Source organism: Abramis brama (assembly GCF_963993115.1).
Source record: "Abramis brama genome assembly, chromosome: 24".
NCBI classification, from domain to species: Eukaryota; Metazoa; Chordata; class Actinopteri; order Cypriniformes; family Leuciscidae; genus Abramis; species Abramis brama.
In genome coordinates, this window is record NC_139986.1 from 25,137,001 (window position 1) to 25,149,204 (window position 12,204).

Below are 12,204 nucleotides of genomic sequence, written 5' to 3' on the forward strand. Positions count from 1 at the left end.
AACTTTGATTTTAAATAAAAAAATGTTCAGGATCTTCCAAAATTAAAATTCTACTCTATTATTGCATTTGATTCGAAAAATGACTGATAATACTAGTTCATAATGTACATTGAAGGCCATAGTATGAATTAAACTAAGTTTATTTAATAATGCTTTATTAAAAGTTTAACAATATGAGATGCTTTTGCACTGATAATTTTTCTCATTTTCAGAATTACTGGCAAAAATAACCAAACTGAAAAAAGAGCGCTGTCTGTAAGTCTAATTTTTTATAAATCAGTTTGATTTAATGACTACTTGACCATTCAAATTGTGAAGGACTTTTAGAGACTTTCTTCTGGTGTAGTAAATGTCAAATATGATCTCTAACTGTAATAATGCGGCTTCCCTCTCAGGGATGCTCAGAGACTGAGTGAATTTCACAGCAAGAACCAGCAGTTACGAGAGCAGCAGAAGATCCTGCAGGAGAAGATCAGACAGTTAGAGGACAGGTGCTCATTTTGACCTCTTTAGCAACATATTTATGATGTTTATTTATTAAATTTGTTCTGAAAGTTTAAGTTGCCGTTTTCATTGTCTCTGGGTTTAGGGTGTGTTCTGGACCATGTGATCGTTGTGCTGTGACTGAGAAGCAGATTACAAAAACCAACACTGAGTTTATTGATACTAATCAGAAAAATCTGTCTGTCATATCTGAGCTAGGTGAGGATTTTTGTTTTCCGTTGTATTATTATTATGCATCATTATTTTGTGACTCAATATATATCTGTTATATGTATCAGTCAATTAGTATCAACCCAAAAATCTGCTATAATGTGTGTATTGCTGAGTTTAGAGGCAGAGAGGAAGACTCTGAAAGATGAAAACAGGAGACTGAGTCTTGAGCTAGAGCGACTTAGAAAGTCTGGGTGAGTCTCAGAGTCAAATTAAACATGACATGAATACTGATAAAGTGCATCACATGAGCGTCTGATGTCTTTATGTGTGTGTGTGTGTGTGTGTGTGTGTGTTTAGTTCTCCACAGAATGTGTTTTCTGAGGCAGAGGAGGGGATGATCCCAGATTCTCCTCATCGTCCGCTGTCTTTACCTGTCGCCAGCAAGATGAAACGACGGAAAGAACAGAACCACGTCCGCTACGCCGAGACACCATTATCACTCTCACACCCCGGTTAGACATTTAAAATGAGGAAAAAGGCTTTAAATGACACTGACATTATGCATGACATCCACTATAGATATTTAAAAAGCCATATTTAACAACTCAGGATGTGTTGGGTGATCACCTCTGACCTTAACTCCCATAATTGCTTTTTGAGAGTAAAAAGAAACAATGAGATTTGTTTTACACACAGACACGTGTGTGTGTGTGTGTGTATGTATATATATATATATATATATATATTTTTTTTTTTTTTAAATATAGTATGTAAGTAAATAGATATAAATTAACTTTTCTTTATATGTACTGGTGTATATATGTGTGTGTATGTTTATTTAATATATATTAATTTAGCTATTTTACAGCTATTTTAATAATTATATATATATAGTTATTGGTTTTGAATTATAGTATTTAAATAAATAGCTATATATTTATATATATATATATGTGTGTGTGTGTGTGTGTACACACATGCATCTATAATTTTCATTTTTGTAGTTAGGAATTCTTCAATAAAAATAGCTATATATTAAATTTTAGTTAATAGCTATTTTAATAACAAATATATATATAGTTATATATTAATTTAGCTACTTAACTGCTAATTTAAAAAATATTATATATACTCTACCGGTCAAAAGTTTTAGATCGGTAAGATTTTTAATGTTTTTAAAAGTCTCTTCTGAAGGCTGCATTTATTTGATTAAAAATACAAAAAAACCAGTAATATTGTGAAATATTATTACAATTCAAAACAGCTGTTTTCTATGTGAATATATATTAAAGTGTAATTTATTCCTGTGATCAAAGCTGAATTTTCAGCATCATTACTCCAGTCTTCAGTGTCACATGATCCTTCAGAAATAATTCTAATATGATGATTTGCTGCTCAAGAAACATTTATGATTATTATCAATGTTGAATATATATATTTATATATATATATATATATGTCTTTCTTTTTTCTTTTTCTTTTACAGAACCCAGGCGAGGAGATCCATCTGTGCCCTTCGGCTGTAATGGCAATGGTGTGCTGGTCGCTGAGACATGTGAAATGGATGTGACTTGTATGGCAGGTATTATGAGCTGATCTTCACCTTTTAAATTATATTCTTTGTAAGTATAAATTTAATGTATTTTTATTTTATTTTAGAGCCTAATAACAAGAAACATTTCAGGACTGTGATTCCCGAGACCTGCCGAATAGAAGTCTTTCCAGAACAGGTTCTGCCTTATCTTAATTAAAGTTTGACTTATATGACTTAGTCATTCATTGTATCCCAATATGCCTTTTTAGGTTTAGTTTCAGTTGTGCTTTTTGAAGATGACCTAGAAAATACTTAGTTATGTACAGAAAACCTCTATATATCTGCACTGGCAGTGTTCAGATGTGTGTGTTCACATATCCAATGTTTCTCTTCAGTTTGATGAGGATGATGAGGATGATGATCTTCTGAACGAACGAGGCCGACAACCTGAGTCAAATGACGGCACAAACATGTAACGACACACTCTTAAATCCAAACAAACTACCATTTGAACTCTCACTAATGACCAGTGAGACAGAAATATTGTCTGGAACTGAAACGCTTCATAATAGTTGCTTGTTTTTGATATATCTGTTCCAGCATCGCTGCAGTCCAGAATGACGTTTCTCCGTCCATTTTGCATTGCTGTCCGTTGGTTTCTCGAGAACAGCCGCCGCCCGCAGGCGACTTTCCACACACACCTTCAAATAACAGCACATGTGTGCCAGTTAAAGGAAAGAGAAAACATACAGGCAGGAATGCAGTTGCATACAACCTGGATGATCCTGATGAGACCGGAATCAAGGGGATGATATTTGCGTCCACTCCAGCTAATGGTCTTAAAGAGAGCAAGAATCAGGAGACAACGGTTAGACACAGTCAGACAGAACCACTTTACCACTGGATTTACACATTTCAAAACAGTTTCACATAAAAGTATAAGTTTTCAAATTTTATGTAACTATTTTAATTTTGCAGGATTCCAAGAGAAGGAAATGTCTGGACCAGCACACACCTCGCAAAAGTTCTGTTCAGAACCAAAACACGCATTTTCCATACGGTAATACAGAAACATGAACAGTTTTCCATAATAGTTTACTGATAATCTTGAGTAGTTTAGGGTGAATCATTTTGCTAATGTTTGATGACAGATCAGAGCTGGAGTGTGGATCCAGGAGCGGATCTGGCTCAGTATGATACAGAGAGTTCTCTTCATCCAGAGGTACTGATACACACTGAAAATTAATCTGAACATTTTTATTTTCAACCACCATATTTACACTACACTACTTAACCTAATATGTTTATTCAGCAAGGATGCATTTAATTGATCAACTGCAACAGCAAAGACATTTATGTGATATTACAAAAGATTTCTATTTCAAATAAATACTGTTCTTTTGAACTTTCTATTCATCAGAATTCTAAAAAAAAAAAAGCATCACGGTTTACACCGTAATATGAAGCAGAACTGTTTACAACATTGATAATAATAAAAGTTTCTTGAGATTCATCATATTAGAATGATTTCTGAAGGATCATGTGACACTGAAGACTGGAGTAATGATGCTGAAAATTCAGCTTTGATCACAGGAATAAATTACATTTGAAAATATATTCAAATAGAAAAGTTATTTTAAATTGTAATAATATTTCATAATATTACAATTTTTACTGTGTTTTTGATCAAATAAATGCAGACTTGGTGAGCCAAAGAGACTTCTTTCAAAAATCTTTCAAACTTTTGCATTTACTGTTTATATAATGTGTTTGCATTTGTGAATTTTTCCCCCAAATTGCACTAGGCCAGATTCAGAACAGACTTGGAAACAATGGACACCGACTGCACATTTGTGAGTCACAGTCTGCTCCTGAGAGGCCAGAAGAGGACGGGACAATCCCAAACCACTGGTATCATATGAACAAACAGCTGATTTGATTTATAGCTTCGGATTCATTTCTGAGGTAAACGACTTCTACATGTGATTGATCCACAGGGATTGGGCAGAGGGCAAACGACAGCCTTGCTGACATCTTCGATAAGACAGGGTTTGGGGAATATGAGTCTTGTCCACAGGACGAGAGATCTGTTCCAAAACAAGACAGTATGTTCGAGGAGGAGAGAGGGGAAGATGATGATGATGATGAAGAAGAAGAGGAGGAAGAACAAGTGGCAGCAGGTAATGTCGTTTTTCCAGTCATTTCCAAATAGCAGACACAGTTTTCCAGTAGCTTTGTTTTATTCGTCCTTCATCTTTTAAACCTTTTTACCAAACATATTGCTATTGTTCAGAGGAATTCCGCCGGCCTGCAGACCTGGACCGAGTGACGTCTGACGGTGAGACATCTAGCAGGTGAGAAATGTGCTTTTATTGGTAATAAATGTTCTTGTTGAGCTGCTTTGGAAAGATTGATATTGTGAAAAGATAGTTTCAGATATTTTGAAATAGTGGTATTTTAGTATTGTTGAGATATGCAAGCTTTATATATCTATATATAGACAAGCAACATGTTGTTTATTTTTGTCAGTTTTAATACATTTTTTTTTATAAATATGTCTATGTAGTTTTTAGTATTTTTTCATTTTAGTTTGAACTATTTTAGTATATCAGATTAAATTTTAGTATAAAAATAAAAATGAAAAATATTGCTTTGGCAACTAGCTGAGATAAAATGTTTATATATATATATATATATTTCAGTTAATGTTTATTTTTATATCAAGTAACACATTTTTAATGTTTTTAGTTAACTATAATAATTCTGGTTTGAAAAAGTATTAAGTATTTAATTTAATGCAAATACTTCAGATTACAGAACTTTTAATGCATATGGTCCTAATACAGTGATTTAATATCAACAAAATAGATGGTTAGAATAAGAAAATTATTAGCAAATTAAAATCTTTCATGAATTATATTTGTACATTTGTACAAGACACTGTACATGTTTTGCTTTCTATTCCAGGAATAAGTCTTTTGCTCGTGTGGAAGTTGTGCGTAAGAAAGACGAAAGGAGAAAACTAAAAGGACATTATTGTAAAGAGTGTGAAATTGTGAGTCAGTTTATACAGTATATGACCAACTATATATCTCCTTTTGCTAAATAATCATAGCATCGATAATTTAATATGTTGTAATTAAGACCATTCTGTTGTTTCAGTATTATGCACACCTTCCAGAGGAAGAGAGGCTGAAAAAACTGTCTTCCTGTTCACGGCATCGCTACCGCTACATTCCACCTTCCACTCCGGAAAACTTCTGGGAAGTGGGCTTCCCGTCGACACAGACCTGTGTGGAAAGAGGTTCTGCATTATGTAATTTTGACAAATAGAAAGAAATGGATGAAACTTTGAAATCTTGCACTATTAAGAACTAAGAACTTAAGAATTAAGAAGAAAAAAAATGCATTATTTGCCAGTATATACAGTGAGTCTGAGACTTTTTAAAGAGCACCAATTATGCTTTTTACATTTTCAACTTTCTTTAGTGTGTAATGTTGCGGTTTGAGCATGAAAAGCACAAACAAAAAGCACAAAGTCACTCCAAAGAGAGTTTTGTATATCAGTGTTTCTGAACTCCCTGAAACGCCTCCATTGTAGTCTTGAGTTTTCTTCATTCCTCATTTAAATAATTCCCGCTTAAGGCATACGCAAAAAAGGGTGTGAGGACTGGTTGAGTTAGTTTGTTGTTTGTTGAAACTCACACTTAAGGGCGGGACATTTCCCAAACATGCTCAAAGCGGTTGACCAATCACAACACTCTGGTTCAGCCGACCAATCAGAGCACATTGTGCTTTTCAGAAGGTGGGGCTTCAGAGAGACAGGAACTAAACAGAGCGTTACTGGCAGACTGGGAAGAGAGGTGCTGCAACAATGGAGAATATGTGAAAATAGTGTTTTTTGAACATTCAAGTCAAAAACGTATTCTAGTAGACACTAAAAACAAAAGGGCATAATATGGCCTCTTTAATAAATAGACTTCCTATACGTGTTTTTATTTTTTTATTTTTTTAGTTTATCTTGGTCATTGAAGCATTTAGGTAACATTCATTGCTTTGCTCTCAACAGGATACATCAAAGAGGACGATCAGCCGGACGTGCGGATACGCAGGAGACGACCGTACCTCGCCATGTTCTCACCGAAAGTCAAGTCCCAAAAAAAGCAGCACTGAGTCGACCCGTTGTGACTTCAGATGGGATTTAAAAAACCCACTGGAACTAAATGGATAAATGTGAAATGCTGATTGAGAGTGAATCTTCTGCTCATGTCCTGAATCACAGCTGCATATTTTAATTTATTTTATATGTATGTGTTGCACTGAGTAATTCAATGTCCTCGGATTTTATTAAAAGATTTTGATTAATAAACAAACCTTATTTTGTCTAGAGGATTATTTGAACTATGTAAAATATTTACATTGTATGCTTGATTTTGACTGTGTTTTGTAATTTTTTTTAAATGAATAAATCTTTAAATGGTACTAATAATATCATAATAAATCTTTTTTAAAGTGTATGTGTTTACAGTGCATCTAAACATGATTGTGCATAGTTACAGTAGTGAAATAAATTATTTTAATAGTGATGAAGAAAATAATTATTTTACTGACAACGAAGGTCATAAATCACCTTTCTGCAGTTTATACATTTATGTAATTTTTCTATTCAGCCTATACAATGTTAATTATTAACATTTAAAATATTAATTCATGTGAATGTTTCATTTAAATGGCATTTTTGTTAAATATTGAGCATCAAATTCTGGTACTGTGTTGAGTTGCCACTTGCTGCCCAAAGAAAAAATGTCTCCTGAAGCAAAAGCAGTTGAACACCACTGACTTCTACAATTAATGTGTTCAGAAGAAAGCCCTGCGTGACTCTTGAGTGCTTTTGTGCCGACAGCTGCAGGGAGCTGCACTTTCAGGCAGTGGGACCTGCTCTCTCTTTTCTGAGCAAACCAGTGGAGGCGAAGGAGGCTCATGGCAAAACTGAGAATGATGGCCGATTCACGCTTTCAGCATCTGCTCCAATCATAAGGTCACAAATGGATTTAGGAGAACAACACTCCAGGAAAGAGCAATGGAGCGCAGTGGAAACGTCTCTTCTGGACAGTGAATCCAAAGAGCTTCAAAGGTCTAGAATTTTTTTTTTCCTTCACATTTTAAATGACCTTTTCAACAGACGATTTTGTTTTGGAAATGTGAGCACGGCAATGTAAATTATTATTTACTGCTGTGTTCTCTTACACAAGTGTCGTTTGGACACAGTTTGGACCCCATTGACTTCCATAGTATTTTTTTTTTCTTACTAAAAGCCAAAAAACTTTACTTTTGATTTAATGGGGACTTTAACTCCACTTCTAAATTACAAGGGTGAAACATTCCTTTACCCAGGGTTAAAAGTGGGGTTTAGAACGATGATAACCCGGGGTTAAGCGCAGTGTGAAAAGCCCTTTGCAAGAGACTCAATTATTCCTCACTGTCAATGTCCATCAGAGACTGGAGGAGAGGAAAACATTTGAAAAATGGTCAATAGAAATCTTTTATTTACTTTTGCGGTACTTTTCCTTTATTTACTAGTGATTTAACATATTAAGATAACTGAATTATTTCATAATAGAATACATTGTCAGCTTTAGAAGTACAATATTATACAAAGTGGCTCTGAAATACAGTAAATGCCATTCAAACACAATAATAACAGTACTTTTTGCAGGACTCATTTTAAACTGGGAGTTATTTCTTTATTTGAAAAACCCAGATAATATAATATTATATAACAACATAATAATAATAATAAATATAACCGTCGATCAACCTGCTATAATTATGGATAATGGTAAAACATCTTTTTTAAAACCACATTAGAGATACAGAAAGCTCATGCATTGATGTTTTCCCATTTTATCTTGTTTAATTCTCATAAAGCGTGTGATCTAAGGAGGGACAGTATTCAGGATGTGATCCAGGACTCTTAAAAGTAAACACTGCAGAACACTAACAGCAAACGCTGCTTCTGAAATAGTACATCTGGAAAAATGTGTCAATGGTGCAAAACAGAAGCAGAATACAGTATGAATCAATTGACTGCAATTAACCGGCCACATTAAAATGTACAGTAGGAAATTACAGTAAATGGTAAACAACAGCAATTTTTTTTTCAAAGATCAGACTGAAAATATGAAAAAATAACAGAATATTACAGAAAAAAAGAGTTTTGGGTGTTGCAAGGCTTATAGTGGAATAATCTCATAGAGGCAACTGGCTTTGGTCAATTAATAAAGTCTTGGAGTGACTGATTTGGAGAATCCTCAAAGGCACGGTCCATATTCTTCAACAAACTTAATGAAATCTGTCAGAATACACGAACAAGGCCTCTCCGGTGTAGTTCAGGATGATGCTAATGAGTAAAACAAACAATAGACTGTAACACTTTTCATTAGCATTATTTCACTTATAAGTCGCACTATAACTCAATAGATAACCCAGACTTGTGTAATGAACTCACCAGCACAGTGTCACCGGACTGAGCACAGTGTTGAATGTGTAAAGGGAAAGACCTGAGGCCAGTGCCTGCATGCAGTCAAAAAACATAAAGCCATTGTATCATTTTTAGTGCAAGTCCTGCAAATGCATGTGGTGTGAAACCAGCCTCATGCTCTCACAGGCCTGATTGGAGACACTAGATAAATGAAGACACTATAAGGTGAGAAAATATAATTTTCTCACCTTGGCCAGGAAGCACCAGACTCCACAGTGCTCCTGAGGCAGACTGTTCTTCAGTTTTACAGTTGCCAACATCAGACAAAAGCTCAATATAGCGCTATGAAATGAAATTGATTTCTAATTAACACAAGATTTGCAAATACAATCAATTTCTTATAACAAAATGACATGCATAAAAAAAACAAAAAAAAACAATAAATCATGCCAACTTTTAACATTAGTATATAGTATGTGTGTCTTACCTGGCCATGCACCCAGTATGGAACCTGTATGAGGTCAGGAGAGAGAAATCTAAGGCCCCGGTCAAGTCCCCTGAAAGACAGGACACCGAAAATTACACATGGATCATGGCAGAGAAATATAGAGCTCTAGACAAAACTAATATGGTAGTATAAAATACATTATTACCTGTTGAGTATGCAAGTGAGGCAAGTAACAATGCACTGAAAAAGAGGAGTCAAATTAACTGGGGCAGAAAAAAGTACTTATATATAATATATATAAAAGACATTTATATACAGTATTTATGCATTCAAAATACGCGTGTCACAGTCTGAGGGTGCATATATAAGGATGACATTAATGTTCATATTTAACCATTTACCTGGTCACATAGTTGATGAACTGCTCTTCAAGATCACTGTAATATTACACATTGAAAATGACACTTATTATGAGATAATAAATAGATAACATATTCTTTTATGTTACCAGGCATCTACTTACAGTATAAGCAATAACAACATTTTCATTTTCTTTATCAAAAGTGACAGTAAAGTCATGTATAATGTTACAAAAGATTTCTATTTTAAATAAGCGTCCTGAAAATAAATTGATATGTATCATGGTTTGCACAAACATATTAAGCAGCACAACTGTTTTCATCATTGATAATAATCATAAATGTTTCTTGAGCATCAAATCATCATATTAGAATGATTTCTGAAGGATGTGACACTGAAGACTGGAGTAATGACGCTGAAAATTCAGCTTTGATCACAGGAATAAATTACATTTGAAAATATATTACAATAGAAAACAAGTCTTAAATAGTAATAATATTTCACAATATTACTATTTTTACTGTATTTTTGATCAAATAAATGCAGCCTTGGTGAGCAAAAGAGACTTCACTTAAAAACATTGAAAAAGATCTTCCCGACACCAACTTTTTTAAATGGAGGTGTACATAAAAACAGCAAACCACCTCAGATGGCTTGTCTTTGTATTTCTCTGGAACACTTTATATGCACCTAAATCAGAAAAGAGACGAGATCAGAAAACACACATACTCTCCATATTTTCTCTGTAGGTTAAAATCGTTAAGGTTCCACAACAAATAAATACACACTCACCAACACAGAACAGATGGACGGACGCCCATGTGTAGCCACTGGGACCAAACTGAGAGGTGAGACGCATGGGACCATAAAGAGGACATGGAGATTTTTACTGTTACAGGAAACAGAACATCACCGTAATGTACGTGAGAGTGAACATACCCGAGGATTGTACAGAATTAGGCTGGCGGCAGATCCCAGCAGCAAACACACGCTGAAAAGAAAATCATTTCATTAAAAGCATCTATAGTTTAGTCTTTGTTTTTGTACAATATTTGTTTAAGAATCCCAATTCATAACACATTTGGTATAACCAATTGAAAAGACTATTTGGTTTAAAGAAACATACCTTAATAATTTCATCCATGATGATTTCTGAATAATGCAAATACAAAGAAAATTAGATTGGCATTAAGATATGATGATGATAACTATAAAAACAACATGCATTATGACTTTTAATCCTACTAAATAAATATTGCATGCAAAAAATATTTGTTTTTAGATTCTTCCAACTGCATCAAACCTCAACTAGCCAAGCCGGATCCAGACTTACCTCTCTGTGAGTTACTGCTACCATGAGGAAAGCAAAGACTTCAGAGACATTTTGTAACACAAAGAAAAAAGGAATGGGCTGGGAAAAAAAAGAAGAGGAAAGACAAATATATTTCAACATAAGCAAATAAAAAGGTTGCACATTCAGTCTCAGCACTGGAAAGATACTGAAGTCTTCCTACGGTTCATGTTGCAACATATTTTGTATACTTACTAAAAGCGACAGTGCTTTGGACCCCGCATAAATGTTTCCAATAAATAAAAAGGATCCAGGAAGCTGGGAAAATGCTGCAGATCTAGATAACAAGCACAGCAATTTGTATATAAATATATAATGCACTAATAATATTATAAAAGTGCATATTTAGTTACCTGGAGAATCCATTGATTTCAACCAAACCAAGTTTCCATGTAACCAGTAGCAGAAGAGCCCCAGTGGAGGTCTGCCACCTGTAGAGAGTTAAAGATAAAAATACATATTGAAACATCATGGAAATGAGGAACTGAATTTTGATTATAATGTCAGGAATACGTACCCCTGAAAAATGGTTGGAAATGTAAACTTTAAGATAGACAGGACATACTGTAAAGCAAAGAACAATTATACATTATGGTAAGTGTCAATACTATAGGACACACACAATAAATGTTTTTTATTGGATTCAGAAAATGAATACATTCTTGCTCATGCAATCCAGAAACAACAGGACAAACACACACTGGTGCTATCCAAAGTATAATAAAGTCAGTTTACCTTATTTGTGAAATAAGATGCTATGAAGAGTATGCAGAATATAAGAGCGAGGATCCCTCGAGCAACATTCATTGGATTGGATGCATCAGTAACTTTGGTTTCATGCACAGCTCCTTTGATACTCTTTTCTTCTTCAATGTTCTGACATCTCATCTGCACTTCCTCTCTTCTGCTGGCCACGCCCACTGTGACACGCAGCACATTTTTAACCAATAAAAGCCTGAAGGAAATCTGCTCTAAATGCGAGAGCTTTTTCTGAGAAACATCTTGGCGAATTGAGAAAACAATTATTTACCGGAAATGCATAATTTTTTAGTAATTATACTATTATTTTATTATTATTAGTGATATATAATAAAATATTTTAACACGGATGCATTTTATTCTTCCAATATTTTTTTTTACTGCAAATCAATAATTAGCATTCCGCTGTATACATAAAATTGCTCAATGCAAATTTACAGATCACAACAACGAATATATATATATATATATATAATAAAACAATGTATATTGAATTAAATAAATTCATAAATTATTGTTATATTTAATTACAACCATTAAAATGTTAAATGAGATAATGATTAAGTGCGTTAATAAAGTGATCAGTTTTTACCATTAAAGGAAAAAATAAATGA

The 12,204-nt window shown here is 33.9% G+C and overlaps 2 protein-coding genes across 2 annotated transcripts in view; one reads left to right on the forward strand and one right to left on the reverse strand.

Moving 5' to 3' along the window:
* Positions 1-6,775, forward strand: part of rbbp8 (retinoblastoma binding protein 8) — a 7,654-nt gene extending 879 nt beyond the window's left edge. The window contains exons 2-18 of the mRNA XM_084103365.1: positions 213-255; positions 396-491; positions 590-702; positions 836-908; positions 1,015-1,169; positions 2,144-2,239; positions 2,317-2,387; positions 2,587-2,663; positions 2,792-3,059; positions 3,170-3,251; positions 3,343-3,413; positions 3,997-4,102; positions 4,189-4,371; positions 4,485-4,545; positions 5,159-5,246; positions 5,354-5,495; positions 6,261-6,775. Coding sequence (XP_083959491.1) covers positions 213-255; positions 396-491; positions 590-702; positions 836-908; positions 1,015-1,169; positions 2,144-2,239; positions 2,317-2,387; positions 2,587-2,663; positions 2,792-3,059; positions 3,170-3,251; positions 3,343-3,413; positions 3,997-4,102; positions 4,189-4,371; positions 4,485-4,545; positions 5,159-5,246; positions 5,354-5,495; positions 6,261-6,364 — 1,829 coding nt within the window. The 3' untranslated portion in view covers positions 6,365-6,775. The remainder of the gene's footprint in view (positions 1-212; positions 256-395; positions 492-589; positions 703-835; positions 909-1,014; positions 1,170-2,143; positions 2,240-2,316; positions 2,388-2,586; positions 2,664-2,791; positions 3,060-3,169; positions 3,252-3,342; positions 3,414-3,996; positions 4,103-4,188; positions 4,372-4,484; positions 4,546-5,158; positions 5,247-5,353; positions 5,496-6,260) is intronic.
* Positions 6,776-7,913: 1,138 nt separating this feature from the next.
* tmem241 (transmembrane protein 241) lies at positions 7,914-11,749 on the reverse strand. Its single transcript, XM_084102638.1, has 15 exons — positions 11,567-11,749; positions 11,349-11,395; positions 11,185-11,262; positions 11,027-11,108; positions 10,814-10,891; positions 10,607-10,632; positions 10,420-10,471; positions 10,273-10,321; positions 10,125-10,170; positions 9,522-9,557; positions 9,326-9,360; positions 9,160-9,229; positions 8,921-9,014; positions 8,700-8,764; positions 7,914-8,591 (listed from the first exon to the last, which is right to left on the reverse strand). Exons 1-15 carry the CDS (start codon positions 11,717-11,719, stop codon positions 8,534-8,536), a joined length of 969 nt encoding a protein of 322 aa, XP_083958764.1. The 5' UTR covers positions 11,720-11,749; the 3' UTR covers positions 7,914-8,533.
* Between the last annotated feature and the right edge of the window lie 455 nt (positions 11,750-12,204).

Bases quoted from the DNA above. Each gene is read 5' to 3' on its own strand.
- tmem241 (XM_084102638.1), bottom strand. From the start codon at position 11,719: ATGAGATGTCAGAACATTGAAGAAGAAAAGAGTATCAAAGGAGCTGTG. The intron at 10,892-11,026 runs GTAAGTATACAA...TTTTTTTCCCAG, and splicing joins CCAAAGCACTGTCGCTTTTA to CCCATTCCTTTTTTCTTTGT. The intron at 10,633-10,813 runs GTAAGTCTGGAT...TGCATTATTCAG, and splicing joins TAGCAGTAACTCACAGAGAG to AAATCATCATGGATGAAATT.